The sequence below is a fragment of the Scleropages formosus genome, chromosome 20, assembly GCF_900964775.1.
Source record: "Scleropages formosus chromosome 20, fSclFor1.1, whole genome shotgun sequence".
Classification (NCBI taxonomy): Eukaryota; Metazoa; Chordata; class Actinopteri; order Osteoglossiformes; family Osteoglossidae; genus Scleropages; species Scleropages formosus.
Window position 1 is genome coordinate 22,375,085 of NC_041825.1, and position 14,246 is coordinate 22,389,330.

At 45.5% G+C, this 14,246-nt stretch overlaps 2 protein-coding genes across 3 annotated transcripts; both read right to left on the reverse strand.

Annotated features, from left to right (window-relative positions):
- Positions 1–3,737: 3,737 nt before the first annotated feature.
- Positions 3,738–4,679, reverse strand: LOC108939888 (noggin-2-like). Its single transcript, XM_018761541.1, has one exon. It carries the CDS (start codon positions 4,602–4,604, stop codon positions 3,738–3,740), a length of 867 nt encoding a protein of 288 aa, XP_018617057.1. The 5' UTR covers positions 4,605–4,679.
- Positions 4,680–7,139: 2,460 nt separating this feature from the next.
- LOC108939807 (target of Myb protein 1) lies at positions 7,140–13,818 on the reverse strand. Of its 2 annotated transcripts, none has more exons than XM_018761427.2 (15): positions 13,648–13,818; positions 12,182–12,266; positions 11,896–11,974; positions 11,645–11,794; positions 10,936–11,070; positions 10,718–10,834; positions 10,213–10,329; positions 9,989–10,122; positions 9,828–9,867; positions 9,601–9,739; positions 9,428–9,500; positions 8,943–9,018; positions 8,148–8,207; positions 7,748–7,787; positions 7,140–7,647 (listed from the first exon to the last, which is right to left on the reverse strand). In XM_018761427.2, exons 1-15 carry the CDS (start codon positions 13,697–13,699, stop codon positions 7,505–7,507), a joined length of 1,440 nt encoding a protein of 479 aa, XP_018616943.1. In that variant the 5' UTR covers positions 13,700–13,818; the 3' UTR covers positions 7,140–7,504. The 2 variants fall into 2 exon arrangements, with proteins under 2 accessions (XP_018616943.1, XP_018616944.1); XM_018761428.2 differs by lacking the exon at positions 13,648–13,818 and adding an exon at positions 12,809–13,607.
- Positions 13,819–14,246: the final 428 nt, after the last annotated feature.

The following is a 14,246-nucleotide window of genomic DNA, read 5'->3' on the forward strand; positions in this document are numbered from 1 at the left end:
AAGTTGCTTTGGAGAAAAGTACCAACTAAATTAATAAATCTAAAAAAAGCCTTTGTGGGTAGTCTGAAAGTCTTTTTATACTCCATCCATTGCACCTGCATGAAGAATTATCAGTGAACATGGTATTTGATATACACACACACACACACACACTTTTTGAACCGCCTGTCCCATACGGGGTCGCGGGGAACCGGAGCCTAACCTGGCAACTCAGGGCGTAAGGCCGGCGGGGGAGGGGACACACCCAAGACGGGACGCCAGTCCGTCGCAAGGCACCCCAAGCAGGGCTCGAACCCCAGACCCACCAGAGATCAGGACCCGGTCCAACCCACTGCGCCACTGCGCCCCCGTATTTGATGTAAATGGTGCAACTTAAAAATCAACACAGGTCTGCATAAACAGCACAGATGTTAGCGGAATAGGGTGTAAGTCTATAGGTCACTTGGAACCACCTGGTACTGACCACACGAGAGAGAAAGTAAAGAAATACATGCAAACAAACACACCCCCACCCATGTTTTCCCAGCTATGTGTGCCACATCGGGGGCATCCAAGTGGGGCAGTGACATAGCACATTTGCAGGGCAGGTCAGCAGTGTGGGGTTGCTGGCTTTCTTGTGGGCTGCATCTCTGTTCTCCATGGTTCATGGTCTCTAACAGCTCTAACCAGCCTGGGCATCCACTCTGCTGAATGAAGGAAAAATGAGAGGAAAGCTCAACTGTACAAAACACTTCGGAGTTGAGAGCCTCCTCACTCTCAGTCCACCTTCAGAGAATGAGGCATATCGGTTCTCTTGAGACTTTTCTCTCAGGGTATGAAAAAATAATAAAAATGCATGTCTAGAATTAGTAGCATAACAAATTAAAAAGTAATGCTTTGTGGATGTACATTAAAAAATGATCTGTAAAATCAATTTTTGAAGTCAGCGATGTATGCAAATGTTCAAAAACATGCTAAATTCCCATGCATTATTTTTTTGTAAACTTAATTTGTTTTTAGCTTAGGAGTGTACATACTGGGGGTGTGCTGGTGCAGTGGGTTTGACCAGGTCCTCCTGTCTGGTGGGTCGGGGGTTCAAGTCCTGCTTGGGGTGCCTTGCGACAGACTGGTGTCCTGTCCTGAGCATATCCCCTCCCCCTCCAGCCTTGTGCCCTAGGTTGCAGGGTTATCCTCCAGTTCCTCATGACCCCCGCTTGGGATAAGTGGTTTCAGATTGTGTGTGTAGTGTACATATTGCTCATCACATAGTTCATATTGGCTTAACTCTCGCAGCCCGTAATGTGCAAAGGGAAAAAACACCTGCGTTCACAATTACACACTTAACAGTTCTTTATGTAATAATAGTATGTTCAGACCTTTTCATTCTTTTACACTTTCTGTCAGCAAGGTGCATAAGGGGGCAATCGAGAGTTTCATTGGTCTACAGCACATTCAAAAACATTTACATTTACATTAATTAAAACAGACAGTTTCTCCAAAATGACGTACATCTAGAAAAATACAACGAGTGCATCATCATCACCAGAAGGAGAGACTCGGATGTGGACGTGTGATTCTAAAGTACAGAGTTCTTTTGCCACATTCCTCCATCGGACATCATATGAGTATCTGCATAACGGCTATTCCATTATTCAGATATAACAAACACATATATGTCTATCAAGTGCTTAGGAGATCAGGGGAGAAGTGAGTCTAAAAGAGGTGAGTTTTAAGACTCTTCTTACATGTAGCGAGAGATTCAGAAGTTCTGAGTGGAAGGGGTCGTTCTAATTCTGGCGGTAGGAAGCAGCGGCTCTTTTTTTGCCTTTGTCGGCCTCTATCGGTGGAGACGCGCAACTGCACACAAGTTTTATGCGGGTTACGCGCGTCGGCTCTCCGCTCGCTCTACATTACGGGCTCCGGCGCAGATCAGCACGGAAAGCTGCGAATTCGTTCATTTCTGATTGGTGCCGACTTCTCACACACCACAGAACAGAGATTGCATCTAAATGCTTTAAACAGGCAGCACCTTGCAGTAGCAAGTACTGCTCATTTCTGTTCACTTCTCACCTCTTAACTTCTTAAGAACTTGGCAAAGAAAGGTGGGCAAAGCTGCCCTGTCTGCCAGGAGCTGGCAAAGTGACTGGCGGCGGCAGCACGACACACCGACTACAAAGCAAACCAAAGCGGGACCAAACAAATCCTGCAGCAGACAAAACCTGGGTGACGAGAAATTCATAGTGTCAGCATGCGAGAGACATAAAGCTGCACCAAGGGAGGCACAGACAAAACAAAGTGGTGTGCCAGACAAGCGCCATGAACAGGGACACAAGGTCAGTGACGGAAACACTAACTGAAAAGTACGTCTGAAAAGGAAGGAGGGGATGTAAAGAAAAAAAGTGAGGAGGAGGAATATGGTGTCAGAGCAGAAGCAGGTGGTGTAGGAAACAGGAGCGCTCCTGACCGTTAATGGGAGTAGGCCGGAAACACAGAAGAAATACACGGAATGAGAAAGTTCTACAGAACCTGATACAGGAGAACCCAAAGACACTGTCCTCAGATACCAACCTGTTTGATAGACATCTGTTAATCTGCAGTAATAAAGCCAGGTGATTTACACTGCTAGATACACTACTTACACTGGGTCACTCATAGCACATTTGCAGGGCAGGTCAGCAGTGTGGATGTGATCAGTGGAACACACTCTCTCGGTGTCACTCACACACCATGGGTGAACCTGAACAGCATGTCTTTGGAATGTGGGAGGAAACCAGAGCACCCAGCGGAAACCCACGCAGACACAGGGAGAACATGCAAACTCCACACAGACTGAACAGGGATTAAACCCACATCTTCTCACACCACCCAGGCATTATGAGACAGCAGCGCTACTCACTGTGCCACCGTGCTGCCCGACAGCAGCGCTCTTGTAAAACAAATTAGAGTGATGTTAGTTACAATAATTTCTTCTGCCTAATCACTCATCTGAAATGTTTTATGATTTGTGGAATAGCGAGAGCGCAGAGCGCACTTTCAGACTGAGCGGACAACAGAGATCAGCAAGCAAACTCAGTTTTTTTTCCTGCGATCACCCATTTCCTCAAAGTCCACACAACATCAGCTAGCAAAGCAAAAAAAAAATTTTATTGACGAGACACTTCGACAGCATGAAAACTGAAAATGGAGCAGATTAAACTGTTCAGTCAAAGAATTAAATTGCGGAAAAGAAAAAGATTCGCTTACATGAAATGATCTTTTTTATGTAAAAATGCAGGATTTTCATACATTTCTGGTCAGTAACCAGCAGCAATCCAGCGAAGCTCCTATTGAAGATAAAATGTGTAAACACTCACATTCCATGTTGTATCTCATACGAACAGCTGAAATTGTACCCAATATAGCCCACGAAATGCACAAAGTTCACGGTCCATCTGTAGGAGTGAATAACCCAATAACACAAAAAGTGTGGTGTCTAAATACAGATCCACGGCAAATTCAAACAATGTTTAAAAAAAAAGAATATTTTCTGACATGAATCAACACATTATTGATCACTGACATTTTTAATCCCTGTTATTTCGTTTTAGTCGACGGAAAACATCTTGCGTCGCCCGCAAATAATGAGATGTGTAAAAAAAAAAAAAAAAAATATATATATATATCGAGCACCTGAGAGGGATTTTTTTTTAAATCGTTTCTTTAAAGGTATATTCTAGAAGCGAGTCTCTCCCTCGCACAGCGTCGTCTCGCATACACCCTTATTTGCAAGAGCATTTGCAAGCGGTGACAACAGGGTAGGGGACCTGTCGCCACACGCACCGTTTCCCGTACATGGCCAAGCCCAGGTCAGCCACCCCCGCTGCCTCCACCCCCCTGTCCTCGCTGCCCCAGCAATGCCACGCCAAAATCTTGATCTGCGTGACCTGCGCACGCCGGCAAGCCATTCCAGCAGGAAAGGAGCAGCTCTGCACGCGCCCGGGCTGATCGCAGTCGGTGTGGCGCAGCCAGCGGGGCCAGAAGACGGGACCCAGGTCCACCCACTTGTATCGGAGCGCGCAGGTAGCTGACCGGACCAACCAGGCCCGCACCGCGGCAGCAACGTCGCGAGGAAGCACGCTCAGGTCCACGTCTTCTGCTTCCTTCTCCAGCTTCCGCTGGTAGCGAGCCGCTCCCTCGGTCAGCTCCGGAGAGGCGCTGAAGTCGAAATCTTTCCCAGCAGCCAGTCCCTCGGTCGCAAACTGCTCCTCCGCTCCTTCCGAGCCCGAGACGCCCGCCGCCTCGGCGGGACGCTCGATGGACATCCAGAAGGGGTCGAAAGACGGGCCCAGTATGCGAAGCAGGCGGGCTGGGCGCAGGTGCTTCGGTTTTGGCGCGTAATGGTAGTCCTCGGCGTTGATGGACAGGGAATACGGGCGAGCCGGCAGGGGCGAGGAGAAATAATGAAGTCTTGACCGAAGAAAAGCCAGGTCCGTTTCGGTGTCGGATCTACCGGTTGTCATCCGCACGGCCGGTTTATGGAGACTTAGGTTGGCGGTGAGAGCGTTGCTCGTTGGGTTGAGAAGAAGCTCCAGCCAAGTCCAGTAAATGAGAGCAGTGACGATTAAACAGCTAGAAAGGCAGCTCATCCTTGACCGCGATGTGCAGCGCCGGTCCCTCGGAAGTTGACCACTCGCACAAAAGCACAGTATGCACGCTTTCCTCCTCCTGCGCTCGTTTTTAAGCCATCGCACTCATAAAAAAAAGATAAAGAAGAAGGTAAGCGTACGGAAAACACCGGCCTCTTCCTTCCACCGTCCGCGGCGAGTCGTAAAGCTGTTCCCTTTCAGCCCGTTTCCTCCGCGTCCGGGTTGTTTGGAGCCGTTATGTACTCGTCTATCAGTTCAGACATCCTTGAACGCGAACGCAACAACGCGGGGAGGACGTCCCTATCTGCTGAAAAACACGGTATCAGCGAGCGGAAGAGCAGGAGCCGCCAATACAGTCCACACTCACACACCGGTAGTCAAGGATTTGCAGCTCACTGTGAGCCAACAGCAACTTCAAAAACAAGGTATCTCGCAGTAAAGCAGAGGACTGTAGGAAAGCAGCTCCTTCTGATCATCTGTTCAATACTCTGCCGTTAGAACGTAAACAACCGTTTCTGGAAATTATCACCATGATTCCTTTATATGGTATCAGCGTCTCCCTATAGAGGGACAGCGAGACCTCGCTGAAGAGTTACAGATGCGAACGGCTTCACTTCGGCATCTGATTCTGACTCCTTTCTGGACTCTTACTGGTAGTACAAGTGCAGATGAGACTAGACATGGGGCAGCTGTGTTCTAGGAAGCCCCTCAACAAATTAAGCATGGTAGCTGTATAAGGTTCAAACTGACACGAGTCGCAGGTATGGAGCTGGAAAGCTCTGCACTAGGAGACCTGCATAGTTAACTACTTTACTCACTCGCAGGGCAAGGAGGGGTGCACTCGGGACAGGATGCCGCTCCATCACGGGAAATGTAGTGGAGCCAACTCGCCTGAACTGTGGTGTTTGGACCGTGCGAGGAAACCCACGCAAACACAGACAGAACATGCAAACTCCACACACTCTGAGCTGGATTTAAACCTACACTTGATCAGCTCCCAGGCCCTGTGGGGGGGGCAGCACCACCCACGAATAACTCTGTGCATCATGTTTAAACATGATCTTCACAAATTGAGAACTTTTAGCCCTCTTTACACAGCTGACCCCATGTGGGATGGCAGGTAGTACAGTGGTTACTATTGCCACCTTCAGATTTAGCGATTGCAGGTTCAAAGCCTACTTCCTGCTGCAGATCTTTTGAGCGAAACACCATGAAAACATGTACATGTATTAATTTAGCAGGCGCTTTTCTCCAAAGCAACGTACATCTCATAGAAAATACAATGTGTTCATTACATTAGCAGAAAGACATTTAGATGCAGACGTGATTCTAAACAAGATTCTATACACGATTCCTGATCACATTCCTAATTCTTTTTTTGAGATACATAGAAACATTTACATTACAGGACTAGCTATGTAAAGGCTTATCCAGGCATGATCTTAAAGTCATAGTGCATTAACATTTACACCTTATATGAACTTAAAGCCCAGGCAAAGTGTGTCTGGAAGAGGTGAGTTTTAACACCCTTTCTAAATGCGGACAGAGATTCAGCAGTTCTGAGTGAGAAGGCGACGTCATTCCACCCCAACGGAGCCAGAACCGAGAACCTCTGTGCTTTTCCTTTCATGCGCGGGACCACCAAGTGGGCAGATTTGGAAGAGTATATCGGTCTGGTTGGGGTGTAGCGGTTGATCAAGTGTTGTAGATAGCTGGGAGCAGTTCTATTTATGCTTTTGTAGGCAATAACCAGCATCTTATATTTGATCCTGGACGCCAGTGAAGAGAAATAAGTAGGGGAGATACATGGGAACAATTTGGAAAGTCAAAGAACTCGTGCAGTACCATTCTGTACCAGCTGCAGAGGTTTGATGGCAGTAGCGGAAAGGCCACACAAGAGAGAGTTAGAGTAGTCCAGACAGGATGTCACCATGGCCTGGAAAAGAAGTTGGGCAGAGGCAGTAATGAGTTAAGAACGGATCCTGCAGATGTTATGCAGGATGTATCTGCAGGTTCGGGTTCTGGCTTTGAGGTGCTGAGAGAAAGACAGACTTGGGTCAATCATCACTCCTGGACTTTTAGCCGAGGAGGTAGATAAAATGAGCGAGTTGCCCCTTTTGATCAGGAGATCGTGAGAGGAAGACAGGCCAGCTGGGAGGTGAAAGATCTTTGCAAAACAAGCACAGTTGGTAGTGCAGTGGTTGGAACAGCTGCCTTTGGACCCAAAAGGTTGCAGGTTTGAGTCTCACCTCTCATTGTAGTATCCTTGAGCAAGCTAGTTACCCTAAACTGCTCCAGAAAAACTGACCCAGCTGTATAAATAGATGAATAATTCTAAATACCTGAACATTGTAAGTTGCTTTGGAGAAAAGCATCATCTAAATGCAAAACAGGTAAATAGGCACAGATACCTTAACATTGTCAGATCAATGAGCAAATACAGTACTTGCTGAAAAACTCTTACTAAAACATGTAAAAAAAAAAAAAAAAAAAAAGACATCAGGCTAAATAAATTAATACTTTCTAAATTGGGGAATAGTGCCTTTTTATTAGTTACAATAATCAGTATTTCACATGAATAGTAGTGATATTACATATCAAAAAGTTTTAATGTCTCATAAGTACACATTAACATTAAAAAAAAATCTGCATTTATATAATTCAGTGTGACTAAATTCCAGCATCTTTTTCTTATGATTTAAGTGTTTTTTTGCTGCATCCCAATCCTAGAAGATGCCCTCTAGTGGTTTATGGTAGTACAACCGCACAAAAACAGCTCCTAAGCTAAGTACGGACATGATGGTGTGTTGTACCATCAATTAGACCACTGAATTTAATGCTCAATGTGTAGTTTTTGTTCCTCAGTTCATCAGTGCCAGACAACCACTTCCTTCAGCCTCTTAAAGCATGAAGAACTGGTCATGTGAGCTCTCCTGTTGCCGTGTGGGCTGAGTCTGGTGTCGAACGGTGGGGGATGTTGTTTCAGAAAGCGAAGGGAGCTGGTCGGCAACTTTCGCCCGCTCCTCCAGGAATTTGTTGAACTCTAAAAGGAGCGAAAAATGGAGGTCAAGACTATAATACAGTGTGGCAAGCCTGGTGCTTCCCTTCAGACAGAATGATGATGATAGACGGCAAAAACTGACCCTCACTGGTCACACCCTCTCCCTCTTCAGGCACTTCTTCCTGCATAACGCCAACAATTACCACATTGTCATTAACTAAAATGCAGAAACAACTCTTCAAAACAACTACTACACATCCAAGTCTGCACCTGGGTGATCACAAACATACTTGAACATTTTAACTCATTTTAACTATAGTTCTTAGGACTGGAATTTTCCTTAACTGCAAAGCAGCAACAACCCCCTTATTGAGGTGTCCAGGTGATGAACAAAATAAGTTATTGTACAAGCTCTTCTGACAGTGTAAATGTATGTCAATATATAAGAAATTAAAAGAAGGAAAGCGTGAATCCTAGAGTGCACTGCAGAATGTGGGGAAAAGTGGCCTGTCCGCAAGTGCAGAGGTGTAGCGGCTCCTCACCGCATCTGCAGACAGCCACTTCTCAACGTCATCCGAGGCCACGCTCTGGGCAGCAGGGATCTGTGAAGGGCAGACAGAGTCAGCTTCGCAACCACAGTCACGTCTCCCCATTGCCCCACAGTTTGCAGCAGAAGAGAGGACAGAGTTAGGCATGCAAACCCAAACAAAACCAACAACCTCTCACATTTGCATTCCTTCAGTTAGATCCACCCGAAAAATATGCATAGAACAGTGCAGGCCAGACTTGGGTAAAAAAAAAATAAATAAATAAATAAATAATACCATAGCCGCAACAGTAGTACGCCTCCCCTGCATTCCCTGAAAAACACACCTCCAAACAGGTGGTGCATACACCTTGTTCCCATCACAACATGAGAATAGCACAGTTTCTTAAAGTGCCATATGTAGATGTGACATCATTCCAGGAATTCTGTCCTGTGACAGGACACAAACAATACTGAATAACATGAGCCTACATCAATGTGTGGAAATATGAACAAAAACATGAAGATGTAATCAGAAACAGGAAAGGATTCATCCATACTGGCTTATCTCATCATACACGTGGCAACAAATGAACGGAACAGCCCTTAAGCCTGCGTGACACACACATACACCCAATAGAGTTAAAAAAAAATTTAAAAAAAAAGTAAACACACCGCCACTGATATGGCAGACCTAAAAGACAGAACACATTCGCTGTGCACTCTGTGAATTTTACATAGCAGGCTACAGCAAAATTACAAATTTGCATTTATGGAAAATGTTCATAATTAAGAAAGAAAGAGCACTGACCACTCCCGTGACTTGCAGTCTAGTGTCAAGAGCTCCTGCCAATCCTTCCATTGTGCCTGGGTCTTCGTACCGTACACTGAAACACAAACACACACAGGCTATTTCTACGTTTTTCACAAATTGTGATTGTAAGTAGCTTGCTGGCTGGAGCCGTCACTTTGCATTTGAATGACCTGGGTTGAAATCCCAGCTCGTGCTGTAGTGACCTTATTTAACGAACTAACCCTGAACTGCGCCAGAAAAGTTACACGTTTGTCAAAAGGGTAAATCATTCTAAGCAGCTTAGTATACAAATCTCACATTCTAAGTGGCTTTGGAGAAAAGCATCAGCTAAATTAATAACAGTAACTACAGTAAATAATACTTTGTACAAGTAAGCTAGTGAGACATGGAAGTCGGGTGTACACACTCACTCCAAGAACAGACTGATTAGGGGGTGATTTGCCATTTCTACATCAGCTAATGAGAAACTGTGGCGAGTCTACCTCTTCCTCTGTTCAGCAAGGGAGCTGCTCCTGGTCTGAGCAAACATGTCAAACTCATCATCCACCCCAGCACCTGAAGGAGAAACAGCCAGAGAGGACCACAGCCTTTGTGAGATCCTGTGGAGAAAGTACACTAAAGAGCTTTTTGAGACAAACAGAACCACTGTGCTCACTGGGGTTGGCCTGCTCACTGGACAGAGTGTTAATAGCTGATTTGCTGTTGTGCTGATTGGCAGGAGTGGCAGCAGGTTGATTGGCAGATGCTGATGCAGAACTGAGGTCAATGAGATTTGCAGAATCTGCATCAGAAGGCTTAAGAGAAAGAAACGGAGGTTGTCACTAAATCCCTTCCGGAGAGCAATCATGGAGAAGAAATTAAAAACAAAATTAAGATCTTCACCTCCTGCGTAGCATTCGGTGAGTTGCGAAGTCTCTCGAACCTGGCGGGAATAAAGGGAGGTTGCTATAGGTGGTCAGATCAAACACTTTCGTAGCCATGCCTCTCCACCGGTGAGTTAAAAGGCCCATGGAGCACGTTCCACAGTGTATGTAGATCAGTACCTGTGGTAGCTGATGAAGGCATTGTTCAGGTCATCGTTGACAGCCAGCAGCTCCTCGATCAGCCCCTCGTTTGTCAGCCTGGGGATCAGCTCCAGCACCCTCTCCTGCATGCTTCTACACACAGTGTACAGCTGCTACTGACACACAAGGGAGGAAAGCAGGGTGTTTATTCAAAGCACCACTTACCCAGAGAGAAATGCCGAGAACAGGAAAGTGGGTGAAACCTGAAGGAGCTCAATGTCCGACGGTTTGGCGTTACTGGGGTTCAACTGGCTCAGCATCTCCGACATCACCGTCTGGTTTCCTCTGACTACTTCCATGTCGGCTTTCAGCTTCTGTACCTGTGCAAGATACCAACACCACCAATGGCTATTTAGTCACATGGCATCCACAATCTAAACCCTGCAGGTTCTTGGTTCTAGGTTCTAGGTTCAATGTGGTTGAATAAACTCCGTCTCTTCCTCAGAACTGCTGCATCCCTTTCAACTTTCAAAAAGCATCTTAAAACACCTCTTTTGGGCACACTTCTCTTTTGATCGCCTAACAACTCCATGAACAGCTCCAGTAATTCCCAGTCTGTATCTAAACTTCTTCCCCTACCGTTCTGGATGCATATAGGGAGAGACAGTTACTAAGTGATGCATGAGTTTGACATGACATTGTCTCTGTAAGAGACACTGGTAGCCCCACAGCAGGAATCAGAGCAGTGGTACATTCTTTCTTAGTAACCTGCTCAGGTGAGATGGTGCTTGGTTCCATGTTGGAAGGGGGTGAACTGGCTTGGGTTGATTTTGCGCCAGCAGAAGACTGAGTGGGTGGTGTGGAAGGCTCAGTTTCCGGTACACTCTGCGAAAGCAAGTAAACTGCTCTGTCAGAGTTCAGCAGGGACTGCAATACGGGCAGCAACACAAAGAACTATGCCAAGTTTAAATATGTGATGCACGCACCCTGTAAGGAGTGTGGATGGGGGAGAGGGCATCCAGGTCGGTCATGGGAAACTCCAGCCCTCTTTTCTTGAGGTCCTCATACACAGAGACTACGCCTGTCAGAGTTGGGGAGCTGCGAAATGCATCTGCCCAGGCCTGAGTGGGATGGAGGATTACAGCAGTTGGAAAGAAGAAATTTTTGATTAATGCCTCTTCGAGAAGAAAGCTATGCAGATTTTAAAAAAAAAAAAAGGACCATCGGTCAGCAGCACTTTCACAAAGACAGGGTAAAATGCGTAACACTCCTCACTTGGTAAGCACAGCTCAGAGGAGAAGTCATATCAGGCAAACGACTTAGAATTCGGCAGGACAGAGTACCGATATATTTCTGTATTCTGCCTTATTTATGACATTTCCATATACTGTCAAATGTAAAGGACTTTACACACAATAAAAGCTACACACACTTATACCTTAAAGAAGGTCAAGGGCATAGAGATAACAAATGTAATAAGTTATCTAGATCTGTACTTAAAAAATGCTTTTATTGATGTGCTGTAAGCTGATAGTGGGTCAGAGATATTGACTAGCGATTTCTGCTCCTAAGCAACCCGATAAATCCAGTTCAGGATTTTGTTTTAAAGATGGTTGCACCCCATTTACATATATACACAAAATGGGACTGCACTATACCTGTATGGAACACACGCACACAGAGAGCGTCACGCACCTGTATGAGGCTCAGCACCCGGTCGTGCAGGACCATCGGGGGGTTGTTCTTGGGCAGAATGGTTCGCACCAAAACTCCCTCCACAAACTCTTTCGTTGACACTAACACATGGAATCTGTGGCCACAGTTCTTTACACACGTCTCCAGCACCTAAAAGCAGTAAAAATCGCGTGTATAGCCCACACTGCACACCTGCCTTGGAACCTCTTCGAGAAGGGAGAGAAGAGTTGACTGAGAGGTGTGATGCTTACAGTAAGTGCTAGCATGACTTCTCTGAAATTTTTATTCCCCACGATTCTCTTCTTTATCGCTCTGACGGCATCTTTTGGCCTGAAAATTAAGACAAAGTGCATTTTCAGAAAAATAAGGCAACAGCTACAATGACAAAATGTGGAAAATTCAAGACTAAATTTAAAAAACTATGCTTACAAGGTTAAAATTTAATTTCTAAACCCCCGATGAAAGGTTTTAACAGTAACTGCAAAAAGCGGACAAAGAAAAATGTGTATTTTTCCCCTTTTTTTTTTTGTTCCATACCCCTCGTCCGTTTCATTGATGATATCACAGATCTCCATGTTGAGACCCCAGTCTTCAGCCTGCAGCCTGGAACTGGTGGCCTGTTCTAGTGACACAGGGAGAAGGTCTGAGTCAAATGTAAACCTGCTTATCTTTTCTTGTTTGCAATTTTTCCATGTTGGGTGTGGGGGAGGGGGGTCTGCTAACAGTTTTTTTTTTTTTTTTTTAAATAAATGCATAAGTTCTTGAAGAATGCCCTCAAAATTATTACTCCAATCTGATATCTAGACCTCTAGGGTGGCACAGTCCCATTTTAGCTGGGACCAGATTTGAACCCGCAGTCTGTTTTGTACATTCTTCCAGATTAGTACGCGCTGGTCTCCCATCCAGCAGGGGCTCTGCTTTAGGTGCCACAAGCGGCCTGGACAACAGATCATTGAAACCCAAACTGGAAAAGCAGTCACTGAAATAAAGGTGTATTTTAGATGATGTAAGAATTAAATTATAGCAAGAGTTTAAAGGGGAAAAAGAACCAAAGCAGGACCTTAAAGGCTCTGATTTCCAGTTTTTGCATCTCTACCCCCACTCCATGTGACTGTCAGCTGCTAGGGCCCAACTAAGGTCCCTGTAGGCTGAATGATTACTCACATTCATTTCACAGAGATGGAGGCTGCAGGGCAGGCGGTGGTGGGGGGGATGATAGGGGACAAGATTACACACAAGTCCACTGGTCACAGGGAAATGAAGATACAAGAGTTCAAGAAATGAAGAAGTGCTCCATCAGCACCTGATCGAGTGCCACCTGTATATCCAGCTGTTATTGATCAGTTAATTCAGGTTTTTAATGTTCTGGGGTTAAAAGAGCTCTAGTGAGATCAGACAAGTCTGTCAAAGTCCAACAACTTCATCACCATCATCCCTCCTCATGGAAAGGACTTTCCCGCAGGTTCAACGATCCCTCACACACACACACTCTACTCACAGCTCCGACACGTGCGTGGATGATTTCTTAAATTATTTTTACCAGCTGTTCTAGTTCATACAGTTTTTTTTTTTAAAAGTCGAAAGACCAACTCAAACGAGAACTTACGTTTGATCGAACTTCCCTAAACCTCGCCCGCTGGTTCTGCTTGTCCGGACAGCAATTGGATGAAATCACAGTCGCTTAATATCGCTGGCCAATCAAATTAAGAGACGGGACAGTGTAGTCCCGCCCCAATTGCCCTACTGGCTGAAGTAGTTCAGGAAATAAGGATACGTTTATATACTTTATATTAACTTTAAACAATTAAATATAAGCCTAATCTCGCAATGCCTTATTCTGGTTATTTTTGTCTTGTCGACAATGTCACATTTTTATTTTATTACATTCCCACCACAATTAACTTATTTCGCGAAGTATCGATAACTTGAATTGCAACTTCGCAGTATTTATAAATTATTATCGCTCCGTCTTTTCACCGTCGTGTTTCAGTCATAATATTTACCAATTCGTTGGCCGACTGGTGTGGCGAACGGATTTCCTGCGAGAAAATCCATGGCGCTCCGTATTTCGAGCCGCTTTGTTCGTCTTCCCAGCCTCTTGTCTCGAGCAGCGCAAACCAACCGTTCCCTGGCGGTTTCCGTTCACGCGCCACAAGGCGCAGCGACCTGTGGACGCGCGGTCACGTGGACGCCAAAAAAAGAGAATCGTGCTACGTTAATTTTCTTAAATAAATACTTTTGGGTGATAGCAAAATTATATTTTACCCGCTGTGTCTTTGTAAAAGTAGCCACATGCTGGTTTCCTGTGGTTTTAGCGCCAGGATGTGGCTCCGCGTTGAGACTTTGATGTCCTAAACTACATATTTAATAATCGCCCTCACTGCGTGTGTAAACCAGATATGAAAGAAAGAAAGAAAGAAAGAAAGAAAAAAGACGTGTGATATCGTTCACCGAGGTCATCGCCCATGAAATCCCGTTCATAAATCAGGGCTCGCATCGTTCGGGGACGGACGGACACACACGCGCGCACGCAAAAACATTTTAAATGAAACGGGACAAGCGGTTTCAGTCAATAAAATGTGTGTGTGTGTGTGTGTGTGAT